Source organism: Narcine bancroftii, chromosome 4, assembly GCF_036971445.1.
Source record: "Narcine bancroftii isolate sNarBan1 chromosome 4, sNarBan1.hap1, whole genome shotgun sequence".
NCBI lineage: Eukaryota > Metazoa > Chordata > Chondrichthyes > Torpediniformes > Narcinidae > Narcine > Narcine bancroftii.
In genome coordinates this window covers 211493562-211506734 of record NC_091472.1, presented here as the reverse complement: position 1 = coordinate 211506734, position 13173 = coordinate 211493562, and the positions used below count along the sequence as shown (strand labels likewise).

The 13173-nt window shown below is 46.5% G+C and overlaps 1 protein-coding gene across 1 annotated transcript; it reads right to left on the bottom strand.

Annotated features, from left to right (window-relative positions):
* Positions 1-2060: 2060 nt before the first annotated feature.
* LOC138761548 (endothelial zinc finger protein induced by tumor necrosis factor alpha-like) lies at positions 2061-12967 on the bottom strand. Its single transcript, XM_069933864.1, has 4 exons — positions 12891-12967; positions 8228-8450; positions 7841-7907; positions 2061-5293 (listed from the first exon to the last, which is right to left on the bottom strand). Exon 4 carries the CDS (start codon positions 5289-5291, stop codon positions 4128-4130), a length of 1164 nt encoding a protein of 387 aa, XP_069789965.1. The 5' UTR covers positions 5292-5293; positions 7841-7907; positions 8228-8450; positions 12891-12967; the 3' UTR covers positions 2061-4127.
* Between the last annotated feature and the right edge of the window lie 206 nt (positions 12968-13173).

Genomic DNA, 13173 nt, shown 5'->3' with positions numbered 1-13173 from the left:
GATGAACACCAGACAACAAACATCTGCAGGATAAATCTTGTAGTTGCAATATGACCTCTCTACTCTTGAACTTAATCCCCATTAATGAAGCCCAACATCCCACCGGCCTTTTGAACTATCCTATCAACCTGTGCGGCAACCTTGAGGGATGTATGTATGGTATTGTGCTCAACCCCAGAATCTACAGACCGTCAGTTTCTTTCCTACTGCTATTAGATCCTTGAAAGGATATCACACGGGAAAAAGATAATCTCCCAACCACTGAATGGATCTGTGTGAGGTAGAGCCTCAAGTAAGCAGCTAACATCATAAAGGACCCAATCACCCTGGTCACAACCACTTCCCACTGATACCTTCCGGTAGAAGGTACAGAAGCCTGAAATCCAGCATCTCCAGGTTCAAGAACAATTTATTTCCAACAGTCACCAGGCTTATTAACCTCCCCTTGTTCCAATGATCAGGGACTGCAGGGACTTTTTTCCACTAGGGCAACAGTGAATATTTATTTGTTTTTTATTGTCTCTTTTTAATTCAATTAAGTAATGACTATAGTTCCATTTTAGTTACCTTCACAACATAGAACATTATAGCACAGTACAGGCCCTTCAGCCCATGATCTTGTACCTAACAAAAAAGAACACTAAGCTCTCCCTACCTCATAACCCTTTATTTTTTTTTCATCAATGTGCTCGTCGAAGACTCTCTAAAGTGCCCCTATTTTTCCAGCCTTCACCAGCATTACTGACACAGCATTCCAGACCCCCACAACTCTGTCTTACCCTTGACGTCTCCCCTAAACTTCCCTCCCTTCACTTTGTACAGATCCTCAGGTGTTTGCCTGTCCTACCCTGGGAAAAAGATCCATCTCTACCCATTTTCAATTTTATTTTACAACCTCACTCTTTGGCTGCAGCAAGTGAGAATTCTGGTGCATACGAACATTGAACAATGTTTATGACAAAAACCGACTCCCATTTCTATATGTATAGACTGGCCAAACTAAAAATAGCGATGGAAGATGGATTCATGAAGCCAAGAATTTGTATGTTGAGGAACCAAGAACTAGTTTGGTTAATGGATGATCTGGTGTTTCCGGGTTCTCAGGGAATAGTAGCCATGCTGTGGCAGAGGCAAGAATTGGCTGTGGTAGATTGGAAAACGAGAGTAAAAGGAATGGTGATGGAAACTACATTTTAATTATTTTACAAGTAGTTCACATTCTTTTCAGGCCCAGGGACCCAAGAGTCCAACAAGTTTCTTTCCAACAGCTCTCAGGTTCTTGACCTCCTTTTATTACAGGAACCAGAAGTCCCTCCGGCACCACAAAAGAATAGTGCAGTGTTCGAATGTCACTTTTGTTTCTGCACTGTGAATATTTATTGCTTATCTTTTCTCGTTACTGTCTTTTTAATTCATTTACGCAATGCTATTATCATTGTTTTTTTTATTGACAAAATTCCTGTTTGGCTGCAGCGAGTAAGAATTTTGGTGCAATGCTTATCACAATAAGCTTGTTATCAGAACTCCCGATGCTTGATGACCTGCTGAGTTTCTTCAGCCCGTTGGCGTTCGCCATCTGGATGGAACCAGAAATTGACTTGTCAGAGAGCAGTGAATCTGTGGAATTCTCTGCCCCCTTAAGCAGTGGAGGTTGCCTTGTTGAAAGTATTTAAGACACATATGGATAGATTTTTAACTGATTGGGGAAATTCCGGGTACCAGGCGGGTTAGTGGAGCTGAATCCACGGCCAGATCAACCATGATCTTATTGCCCGGCAGAGCAGGCTCGAGGGGGCCGGATGGCTAACTCCTGCTCCTGTTTCTCACCTTGAGGTGAACAGTGCAGCTGTCTAGAAGTGGAAGCTCAGTGAACACAGAGAGGAGAAAGAAACTGATGCGTATTCCAGCAGGGTGAGGTGGTTGGGGGCTGGTCTGGAGCAGAAACACAGACAGGAGGGGAGATACTAGGATGCTCCCAGTGTGGCCCCAGCTGGACTGAATGGGTATGTCTTTGTATCTACATTGAGTGTATTACAGAGATACAAGAGGATGAGACACAGTTTTCAAACAGCTGCTTTATTTGGTACAGATCCAGGACATGAGATTAAATTCCTGTAATTGGGTGGCACGGTTAGTGAAACATTATTATATCACCAACAACCCAGGATCGAATCCAGTCCTGTCTGTAAGGAGTCTGCACAATCCCCCTGTGATTGGGAGGTTAATTGGGCAGCAATGAGGTTCATGGGCCAGAGAGCTTTCAATTGTAATGTACTGTTAATGTTTAAAAATATATAATCAGAGTCACTAACATTGAGGGAAAGAATCCATTCCACCTCCACCTCCCACTGCCTTGGAAAAATAACCAACATATTAAAAGACTCTCCCCTCCCCAGACACACTCCCTTTCCCCTCCTCCCCATGGAGATTCACTAGTATGAGGGCACACACCACCAGATTTATGGACAGTTCCTTTCCTCTGTTATCAGACTCTTAGATAATCCTCATACTTGTAAAATGATGCTGATCTGTCCCTGTAACTGCACTCCTGACAGTGACTTAAGAAATAGGAGCTGGATTAGACCATCTGGCCCGCCATTCAATAACATCACGCCTGATCTGATCATTGACTCAACTCCACCCACCTGCCTTTTCCCCTTATCCCTTAATTCCTTTTTTATGTAAAAATCGATCTAACTGAACCTTTAATATGTTTAATGAAGTTGCCTCAACTGCTTCCATGGGCAGAGAATTCCCCAGATTCACCACTCTCTGGGAAAAAAGTTTTTTCTCATCTCTATCTTAAATCTACTCCCCTGAATCTTGAGGCTGTGTCCCCTAGTTCTGGTCTCACCTACCAGTGAAAACAATTTCCCTGCCTCTATCTTATCTATCCCTTTCATAATTTTATGTTTCTCTAAGATCTCCTCTCATTCTTCTGAATTCGAATGAGTATAATCCCAGATGATTTAGTGTCTCCTTGTCATCTCCGGGATCAATCTGGTGAACCTCCTCTGGACTGCCTCCAAGGCCAGTATATCCAGGTGCAGCCTCACCAGGACCTTGTACAGTTGCAGCATGACCTCCCTCCTCTTGAATTCAATTCCTCTAGTAATGAAGGGCAACATTCCATTTGCCTTCTTAATAACCCAACTTTTTGCAATGCATGCACAAGCACTCCCTGGTCCTTCTGCCCTACAGCATGTTACAGATTTTAACCATTTAAATAATAATCTGCTCTTCCAATTTTCCTACCAAAGTGGATGACCTCCCATTTACTAACGCTGTACCCCATTTGCCAGACCTTTGCCCATTCACCCAACTTAACTAGATCCTTCTGCTTTTCCACTCAATTTAGTATCATCCGCAAACTTGGCTACACGACAATCTGTCCCCTCTTCCAAATCATCAATGTGAATGGTGAACAGCTGCAGGGCCAGCACCAACCCCTGTGGCATCCCACTTACCACTGTCTAACAATCAGAAAAACACCCATTTACCCCGACTCTCTGCCTTCTGTCAGTTAACCAGTCTTCAATCCATGCCAATATACTTCACCCGACTCCATTCATCTGTATCTTATTCATAAATCTCTTGTGTGGCACCTTATCAAATGCCTTCTGGAAATCCAAATATACATTAACTGTTCCCCTCTATCTACCGCAGCCATTATATCCTCAAAGAACTCCAGCAAGTTTGTCAAACAAGACATGCCCTTTCTGAATCCATGCTGTGTCTGCCTGATGGAATCTCTTCATTCTAAATGTCTCACTATTTCATCGTTAATGACAGCTTCAAGCATCTTCCCGACTACAGAGGTTAAGCAAACTGGCCAATAGTTACCCATCTTCTGCCTACATCCCTTTTTAAAAAGTGGCGTGACATTTACTGTCTTCCAAACTGCCAGGACCTGCCCAGAATCCAGAGAATTTTTGTAAATGACTACTACTAATGCATCGACTATAATTCCCACCATTTCCTTATTTGCTGGACGATGTACGGATGTCTAGCTAGACTGCTCCAAAACAAACTTTCTCACTGCAGCTTTCTACATGTGACAATGAACTTGAACCTGAAAATAAATTGTAAATTGTTAACAATTCCAAGACCTATTTTGATTTGTTGCCTCAATTACTACAAGACTCCAGTCCCTCCTGGTGTTTGAGTGAGTGATGTTTAAATATTCCACACTCCGCAAAGTTTCTGTGAACCCGCTGGTGTCTCACCAGGCTGTTTGACTGTGTGAACTGCTTCCCACACTCGGAGCAGATGAATGGCTTCTCCCCGGAATGGACCCTCTGGTGGGACAGCAGGTGGAAGGACCGGGCGAACCCCTTTCCGCACTCAAGACAGATGAACGGCCTTTCCCCGGAGTGAATTCGCTGGTGGGTCAGCAGGTTGGAGGACCGGGCAAACCCCTTTCCGCACTCGAGGCAGACAAATGGTCTATCTTCCGAGTGGACCCACTTGTGGGTCTTCAGTTGGGAGGACTGGGCGAACGCCTTTCCGCACTGGGGGCAGACGAATGGCCTCTCCCCGGTATGGACCCGCTGGTGGGTCAGCAGATTGTACAACTGGGTGAAGTCCTTCCCGCATTTGGAGCAGGTGAAGGGCCTCTCTCCGGTGTGAATCTGCCGATGGGTCCTCAGGCTGGACAAGTCAGTGAAGCCCTTCCTGCACTCAGGGCAGATGAACGGCCTCTCCCCAGTGTGGAGGCGCTGGTGTCTCAGCAGATTGGAGGTCTGGGTGAAGCCCTTCCCACACTCGGGGCAGATAAATGGCTTCTCCCCGGTGTGTTCTCGTTGGTGGGTCAACAGATGAGAGGATTGAGTAAAGCCCTTGCCACACTCAGGGCAAATGAATGGCCTGTTGCTGTTGTGAATCTTCTGGTGGGTCAGCAAGTTTGATTGCTCGCTGAAGCCCTTGCCGCACTCGATGCAGGTGAAGGGCCTCTCGCTGGTGTGGACCCGCTGGTGTCTCCTCAACTTGCGAGACTCATTGAACCGCTCGCCACACTTTGGGCAGGCAAAAGACTTCTCCCCCTTGTGCATCCGACGGTGTATCTCAAGGTTGGACCACCTGCTGAAGCCCTTCATGCACTCAGGGCAAGCAAAAGGTTTTTGCACAGTGTGGACCCGCTGGTGTCTCCGCAGGTTGGAGGTTTGAGTGAAGCCCTTGCCGCAATCAGGGCAGGTGAAGGGTCTCTCTCCGGTGTGGACCCGCCGGTGTTTCATTAACTCACTTGCCTTTTTAAAGTTCTTCCCACACTCGGAGCACTGAAATGGGTTCATTGCTGTGGGGACAAGAGGGTGTTACCAGGAGATAAGTCAATGCAGTCCTGCCCCGGGGTGCACACTTCGTGCTCAGCCCAATGGAGACCCCTGGAGAGCTGGGCATCAGATTAAATCAACACCAAGGCTGGGACTAGGGCCTGGACCCAGAGAGAAGCATCCTCTACCCAGACGTTGCAAACCCCAGAACCACGAGAACCCTCCGTTACGGGACAGTGCTGAGCTCTGTTTTCAGCACTTGGCACCCGTTGCTGAATCGCTTTTGGTTTCCGATGAGGACCTTATTCAGGATGTACTGCCAACTTCCCTGGAAGGTGCATGTGTAGAGCTTAGGATGGCGGCTGAGGAGCCCTTTGCCAAGCACGGGGCATTGTGGGCAGAGAAGCCTCCCTTGATTGAGTGCTTTCATGGGTGGCGAGCAAACCCCCACCTTGGAAATGCAGGTGGGCACAGTGATGGTTGGGCACTGGGACCTGGGGTTCCCTCTGACACACAGGGGCCAATTTATAATCCAAGTGAGGAAACCTTTCCCGATGGTGCTACATTCATGGATGCGATGCCTGTTGCTGACTGTAATACAATAAGATCATAAGCAGGTTAGGCCATTCAGCCCATCGAACTGCCCTGCCATTCCATCATGGCTGATTTACTATGCTTTTCATTCCTATTCTCCTGCCTTCTGCCCCCCCATCCTTGATTCCCTTCCTACCGCCGCCTTAAATATCCCCAATGAATTGCTCATGGCAACGAATTCCACAAATTCACCATCAACTGCTTAAAAAAATTCCTCCTCTCTGTTCTAAAGGGATGTTTTGTATTCCGAGGCTGTGCCCCCTGGTCGCAGACTCCCCCACCACAGGAAATGTCCTCTCCACGCCCACTATATCCAGACCTTTCAGTATTCCATGGGTTTCAATGAGATCCCCATCCTTATTTCTCTAAAGCCCAGCGACTACAATCCCAGAGCCTTCAAATTCTACTTATATGAAAATCTGTCACTCCAGGAATCATCCTTGGAAACCTCCTCTGGGCCCCTCTAAAATGGAACGCACCCTTCCTTTGATATGGAGCCCAAAGCAGAGCTCTCACTAATGCTTCATAAAGGCTCATTACATCCCTGCTTTTACTTAGACATACAGCACAGTAACAGGCCATTTCTGCTCACGAGCCCATACCATCCAATTACACCCAATTAACCTACAACCCCTGAAATGTTTTGAATAGTGGGAGGAAACCCATGCAGACATGGGGAGAACATAAAACCTCCTAACAGACAAAGCCAGATTTGAACCCCATACTCCCATATTGTAAAAGAGCTGGATGGTTTGGAGTTTGTCAAAAGTGTTCAGGGAAGTTTTCTAAATCAATATATAAAGGTACCAGTGCAGTACTGGATCTCCTATTAGGGAATGAGACAGGACAGGTGATAGAAGAATGTGTGGGGAGAACATTTTGGGTCCAGTGATCATAATCCCATTAGATTCAAGTTAATTATGGAGAAGGATAGGTCTGGGCCTCGGATTGAGATTCTAAATTGGAAAAAGGCCAATTTTGAGGAAAGGTGAAAGGAAAGGATAATGTTTTCAGGCAAGGATGTGTGAGGTAAGTTGATGACCTTCAAAGGTGAAATTTTGAGAGTACAGAGTTGGTATGTTCCTGTCAGGGAACCATGGTTTTCCAGGGATATCGGGGATTTGGTTCATAAGAAGAGAGAGGTGTACTTGAGGAGTATACAAAATGTAAGAAAAACCTCAGGAAAGAAATCAGGGAGGTTGTTTTGGCAGACAATGTGAAGGAAATTCCTGAGTGTTTCCACAGGCATATTCAGAGCAAAAGAATAGTAAGGGATAAAATTGGTCTCCTTGAAGAACAGAGTAGTTGGCTTTGTACGGAGCCAAAAGAGATGAGGGAAATCATAAACGGGCATAGAGTTGTGGGAAATAAGGAAAACAAACAGTGAGGTCATGAAACCTATACAGATTAAAGAGGAGGAAGTGCTTGCTGTCTTAAACCAAATATGAGTGGTCTTGCCAGAGCCTGACAAGATATTCCCTCAAACCTTGAAGGAGTCTAGTATAGAAATTGTAGGGACTCTGGCATATTTAAAATGTCCTTAGTCATGGGTGTGATGCCAGAGGATTGGAGGGTAGCTCACATTATTCTATGGTTTAAAAAAGGCTCTAAAAGTAACCCTGGAAATTATAAGCTGGTGAGCCTGACATTACTGGAGGAAGTCAACGGCTCAAGGGTTTTTAGTGGGAAGGGTGGTCAACGTATAGAGTCTGAGCCCTGGGACCAGTAGTTCTCAACCTTTATTTTCCCCCCACTTATAAACCACTTTAAGTACTGTAATCCCTTATAAGGCACAGAGCACCACAGGCATCCTTATCTGTGCCTTATAAGGGATTATTTAAAATGGTATGTGAATGGAAAGAAAAAGGTTGAGAACCACTTCCTTAGTTGCTGCCTGAATGTTCCAGTGTTTTCTTCTTTTATTAAATGGTTCTTACTTATGTTTTGTGTCAATTCCAACTGTGCCCGTTACCTACCAGGGTTTGGATCCTGGCAAGGTCTGCAGAACCCAATGGCCACAGTTCGTCGGCCGTCTTCTGTCTGCTGAGCAACAGAAAAAGAAAGTGATGGTTACAAAGGGATCAATGGCCGTAAAGACACCAAAATGCTGGAGGAATTCAGCTGGTTTATTCAGGATCTAGGATCTTTTTGACAAAAATGTATTGCTGATGTTTTGGCCTTGAGCACTTCAAGAAAAACAAAAATTAGAAAAGATATAGGAAGTCTCAGAATTCAAACAATGTGGGAGGAATCCAAAGCAGCAAAAAGGTGTTAATTGGATGTGATTAGGGTTGAGGTGGAATTGCCCTGTGCTGCACTTCCCAACACATTGTTCAGATTGGGATCAAAACACCGGTATTCACCTGCTCACAGTATCCGCAATCCACTCTTGCCCACTGCAGAAAGATTGCCGAACCCAGAAGGAAAGGGGAATGTCCCAACGTGGCAAGTTCCGGTTTCTCAGGTAATTGTAGCGATTCTCCCTGCCATGGGCCAATCCTTGTCCGCTCAGCGCATGCGTGCCTTTCCACCGCTTCCGGCTTTCCACACCTCGCAGAAACGGCCTGTTCTGGAGCCTGGAGATTTCTGGGTAGGGATGGCAGCAATGGAAATATCAGAAAGCTGTTTTTCCCCAAATGAATAATAGTTTCACGTGGAGAACTCAGCAGCCAATGTAAAACAGCAGCCAATCAAGAAACTCAAATTATTAGCAAAATGTTCCTAACATTGAAATGAGTTAGGAAAACAGAGTTAATCACCCATTATATTCTCCCTCAGCCTCGAGTCCGGAGGACAGGAAATACCTGAGCTCCACTTCTTCAGTTTGCATGGGGAAACACTCTTCACACACGGAGAGAGGAACAATGTGAAACCCGTCACTACAGGGAGGGATTGAGATGAACATCTGGGCTGCATTTAGTGGGAAGCTTAAGTGAATGCTCAGAGGGGGAAAAAAAACTCAAGAATATTGCTGAAGGATGAAATGGGAGGAGGCCAGTGTAGAGCAACATATAGAGTAGATGAGCTGAATGGCTTCACATTAGGTTGCAGAGACAGTAAGGACTCAAAGCGCAGAATTTGATAACAGAACTCATTTATTTGTCACAGATACAGAATTAAATTCCTGCTCCATTGTCAGAGTTCCTAACATCAGCAGGAAAGAAAACCATCTGTGCCCAATGACCAGGATTCAGTCCTGGGTCAATGAGTAGCTGCAGAATCCAGCTACTAGATATAGCGGATGGGATGTTTTAAATATTCAAAATAAGGCTTATTTAACTTTCTCTCTGCTATGAGTCTGTGGTGTTCCAGCAGGTAGGATGACTGAGTGAATCCTTTCCCACAATCGGGCAGATGAATGGCTTGTCCGCGGCGTGAACTCATCAGTGGATCATTTAGTTGAAGAACTGGGTGAACCTCTTCCCGCACACAGGACAGTTGAAAGGCCTCTCCCCGTTGAATCTATTGGTTTGTCAACAAATAGGATGAGCAGATGAACCCCTTCCCACAGCTGGGGTAGATATGTGGCTTCTGTGTAGCGTAAACCTGCAGGAGGGTCACCAGGTTGGAGGACTGAGTGAAACTCTGTCTGCACTCGGAGCAGGTGAAGGGCCTCTCTCCAGTGTGAATCCACTGGTGGGACGACCGGATGAACCCCTTTCCACAGCTGGGGCAGATGAATAGCTTCTGAACGGCATGAACCTGCTGATGGGTCACCAGGTTGGAGGACTGAGTGAAGCTCTTCCCGCACTCCGAGCGGGTGAGTGAATGCCCTTTGTGAGGGTATACTGGTGTGTTTTCCGAACACTGGGTCAATGGTTTGCACCAACAAGTTTCAATGAGAAGTTAAAACAAAGGGCTTCATTTCAAACACAAAGCAGATCCACAAGTTTCCAATTGTTTCTTTTCCCAAAATGAATCATTGATATATTGTCAGCAAAGGGAAATATCTGCTCACTCCTTCAACAAGTTAAAGATAATTTACAAGGTTTGTCTGCAGGGTGGTTGATTCTGATCTCATCTACTCTTGTTGGGGTTCTCCTGGATGTGACAGGTGTGCTCTAATTTCCAGCTTCTGCTGCAGTTAATGTTCTTCAACACTCTCACTCAGGATTGGGAACCTCGGTTCCCAGTCAATCACACTGTGGCCAGAAATCCAACACATTCAAAGATTCACGGCGTTTAGGTACAGATGAACTGACAGACACCGCAGATCTGATTCAATGCTGAATTTCAGATTCCCATACACAAAAGCTTTTCTTACCTCGTGAAAGGACTTGACAAAGATATCAAGAAGTTCAGTCTAACAGTTCAAATGAGACAATGTTATTCTCACAGAATCCTAGTAAATACATTCAGGATGAGCCCTTCAGCCCTTCAAACCTGCATAACCATTGGGTATAATCATGGCTTCACTATCCTGATCCTTTCAGCTAATTGGGCTACATCCAACCTCCCGTTTGAATACACTTAATGAACTGGCCTCAACAATTTTCCGTGGCAGGGAGTTCCACAACTTGAAGATTCTCATCTCAGTCTTAATGGCTTCCCGCTTACCCTCAGACTTCTCCCCCCCCCCACCCACACCCCTGCCCACTGGATCGGGACTTCCCCAACATCAGAAACATGGTACCAAGAAATTGCAAAAAACTGCAGATGCTTGAAATCTGTAACATAAAGAGAGAAAATACTGGAAACACTCAACACATCAGGCAGCATCTGTGGGTAGAGAATGATGACTCCTCGAGAGAACTCTCATTCTAAGAATGTGCCCTCTGGATGGGGACTGTTCCAGTAAAGGATACATTCTCCAACTAGATTGCATTAATTTCACCTTCTCCAGCCTCCATTAAGCCACTTCCCTGTCTCTCTATCTCTCTCCCCCAATCTGTTTAATTTCCTCCAGCTTCCCACACTCTTCTCTTTCCCTCCCTCTAGATAATTCCTTCCATTATCACTTCTCAGCTTTATTTCTCTTTGCCCTTCCAATCCATACCCATCTATGACTTTTGACCTGTGTGTGTGTTCATGTCCCATCATCCTTCCACATCTGCCTTCCAACCAACTTTTTTAATTCAGGCGCTGGTCTGCATTTTGGGGAGCTTGGGGTAAGACTCAGGCCCGAAACATTGATTATGTCCCTTAGCGTCTGTAGACACTGTGTGACCTGCTCAGATTCTCCAGCACAATTGTGCATTTTTTCAGCAACAACTTTTGGAGAACCCCAAGAATCTCATCATCTTCAGTGAAATGATAAATGCGAGGTTATCCACTTTGGACATAAGAACAGGAAAGAGGACCATTATCTAAATGTTATCTGTTTAGGAAAAGGGGAGATGCAGCGAGACTTGGGTGTTGCTATGCATCAGTTGTTGAAAGTGGGCGTGCAGGTGCAGCAGGCGGTGAGGAGGGCGAATGGTATGTTGCCGTTCATAACGAGACACTTTGAGTCCAGGAGTAGGGAGATCCTGCTACAGCTGTACAGGGCCTTGGTGAGACTACACCTGGAGTACTGTGTGCAGCTTTAGTTTCCTTATCTGAGGAAGGATATCCTTGCCTTGGAAGGGGTGCAGAGAAGGTTCACTAGGTTGATAACGGGGATGGAGGGACTCGCATGTGAAGTAAGGTTGGATAGATGAGGCTTGTATTCTCTGGAATTCAGAAGATTGAGAGGGGGAGGGGGAATCTTATAGAAACATATAAAATTCTTAAGGGTTTAGACAGACTAGACTCAGGAAGGCTGTTTCTAATGCTGGGAAAAACCAGAACCAGGGGTCACAGTTTAAGGATAAGGTGGAAGTTGTTTAGGACTGAGATGAGGAAAAAATTCTTCTCAGAGGGTGGTGGATCTGTGGAATTCTTTGCCACAATAAGTCGATGAGGCCAGTTCCTTGACAATGTTTCAGAGTAGGTTAAGATTTGGCCCTTGCGGCTAAGGGGATTAAGGGGTATGGGGAGAAGGCAGGAACCGTTTACTGATCAGCCATGATCATATTGAATGGCAGTGTAGGCTTGAAGGGCCAAATGGCCAACTCCTGCATCTACTTTTCTGTTTCACAGCCGATTCCCAATTACTCTGCCTATGCGCCCAAACAGCTCTGCACACTGGCGCAGGGCACTGCTTGTGTAACCCATGGCTGCTCCTTTACCCACAATCCCTTGGAATCAGAAACCCATCTATCTCGTCTGCGCAGTACTTCCTCCCCCCACCACCAGCAACGCGCCTGCGCCCAGTGCTCCACCCTGCCCCCGCAACGCGCCTGCGCCCAGTGCTCCACCCATCGCCCCCCCCACCCCCCCCTCTCCTCTTCACGACCTTAGCCAAGCGTGAGATGTAGGAAAATTCTCGGGTCCCTGTTGCAATGAATAACCCGAAGTGGCCCCTTCCGGCGACTCTCATGGACTAGGAACTACTCCACAGGCCGGGCCTCAGCACCCATGCGGCCGCCACCGATCCTCTGGAGCCATTGGTTCCCCTCTACGCATGCGCGCCCCCTCCGGGCTCTGCGCGTGCGCGTTTGGTTCCCCTGAACAACAGGTTTGTGCAACATCGCTTCGGGTCAGGACCCTTGGTCCAGTTTCAGCAGAAGCAGACAGATGCCTGAAAGGGTCGAGGGAGGGAGGAAGGGGAGGGTAGAGGATGGTGGATGGAGGGGGGAGAGTGGAGGGAGAGGTAGGGATTGGGCGTGGGGGAGGGGAAGACGGGGTGAGGGGAGATTGGGGGAGGGGAAGACGGGTGGGGGAGGCGAAGATGGGGTGAGGGGGATTGGGGAAGACAGTGTGAGGGGGATTGGGGGTGGGTAGGGGAGGGGAAGATGGGGTGAGGTGGGTGTGGAGGTTAGGGTGAGGGGGAATTGGAGGAAGGGGTGGGCGAACACATACATATCTCCATAGAGTTTATCACCTATGGTTAGATTAATTGTTCCCTCAACAATTATTAAAGTACAGTTACACGATCCTTTATCCGGAACCCTTGAGGGGCAGTGTGTTCCAATTTCGGATTTTTCCGGATTTCGGAAAGCCCACCCAAATTGTGCTGGCGATTCCACCTCCCCCAATCGCCGGACGCCTCTCTCCCCACTTTCCGGATTTTGGAGATTTCCTTATTTTAGATGTCCAGATAAAGCATCAGGGAACCCCTTTATAACATGATAGTTTGTGTTTAGGAAAAAAAATGCGCGGTTATGCTAAATCAGTGTTTCAATAAATTGTTTACGTCACTATGACTCATCGCATTATAACCAGATTCATGTTAAATTGAGGTTCCAATGTATCTAGCAAAAATATTGGTACTCTCCACCCCATCAAA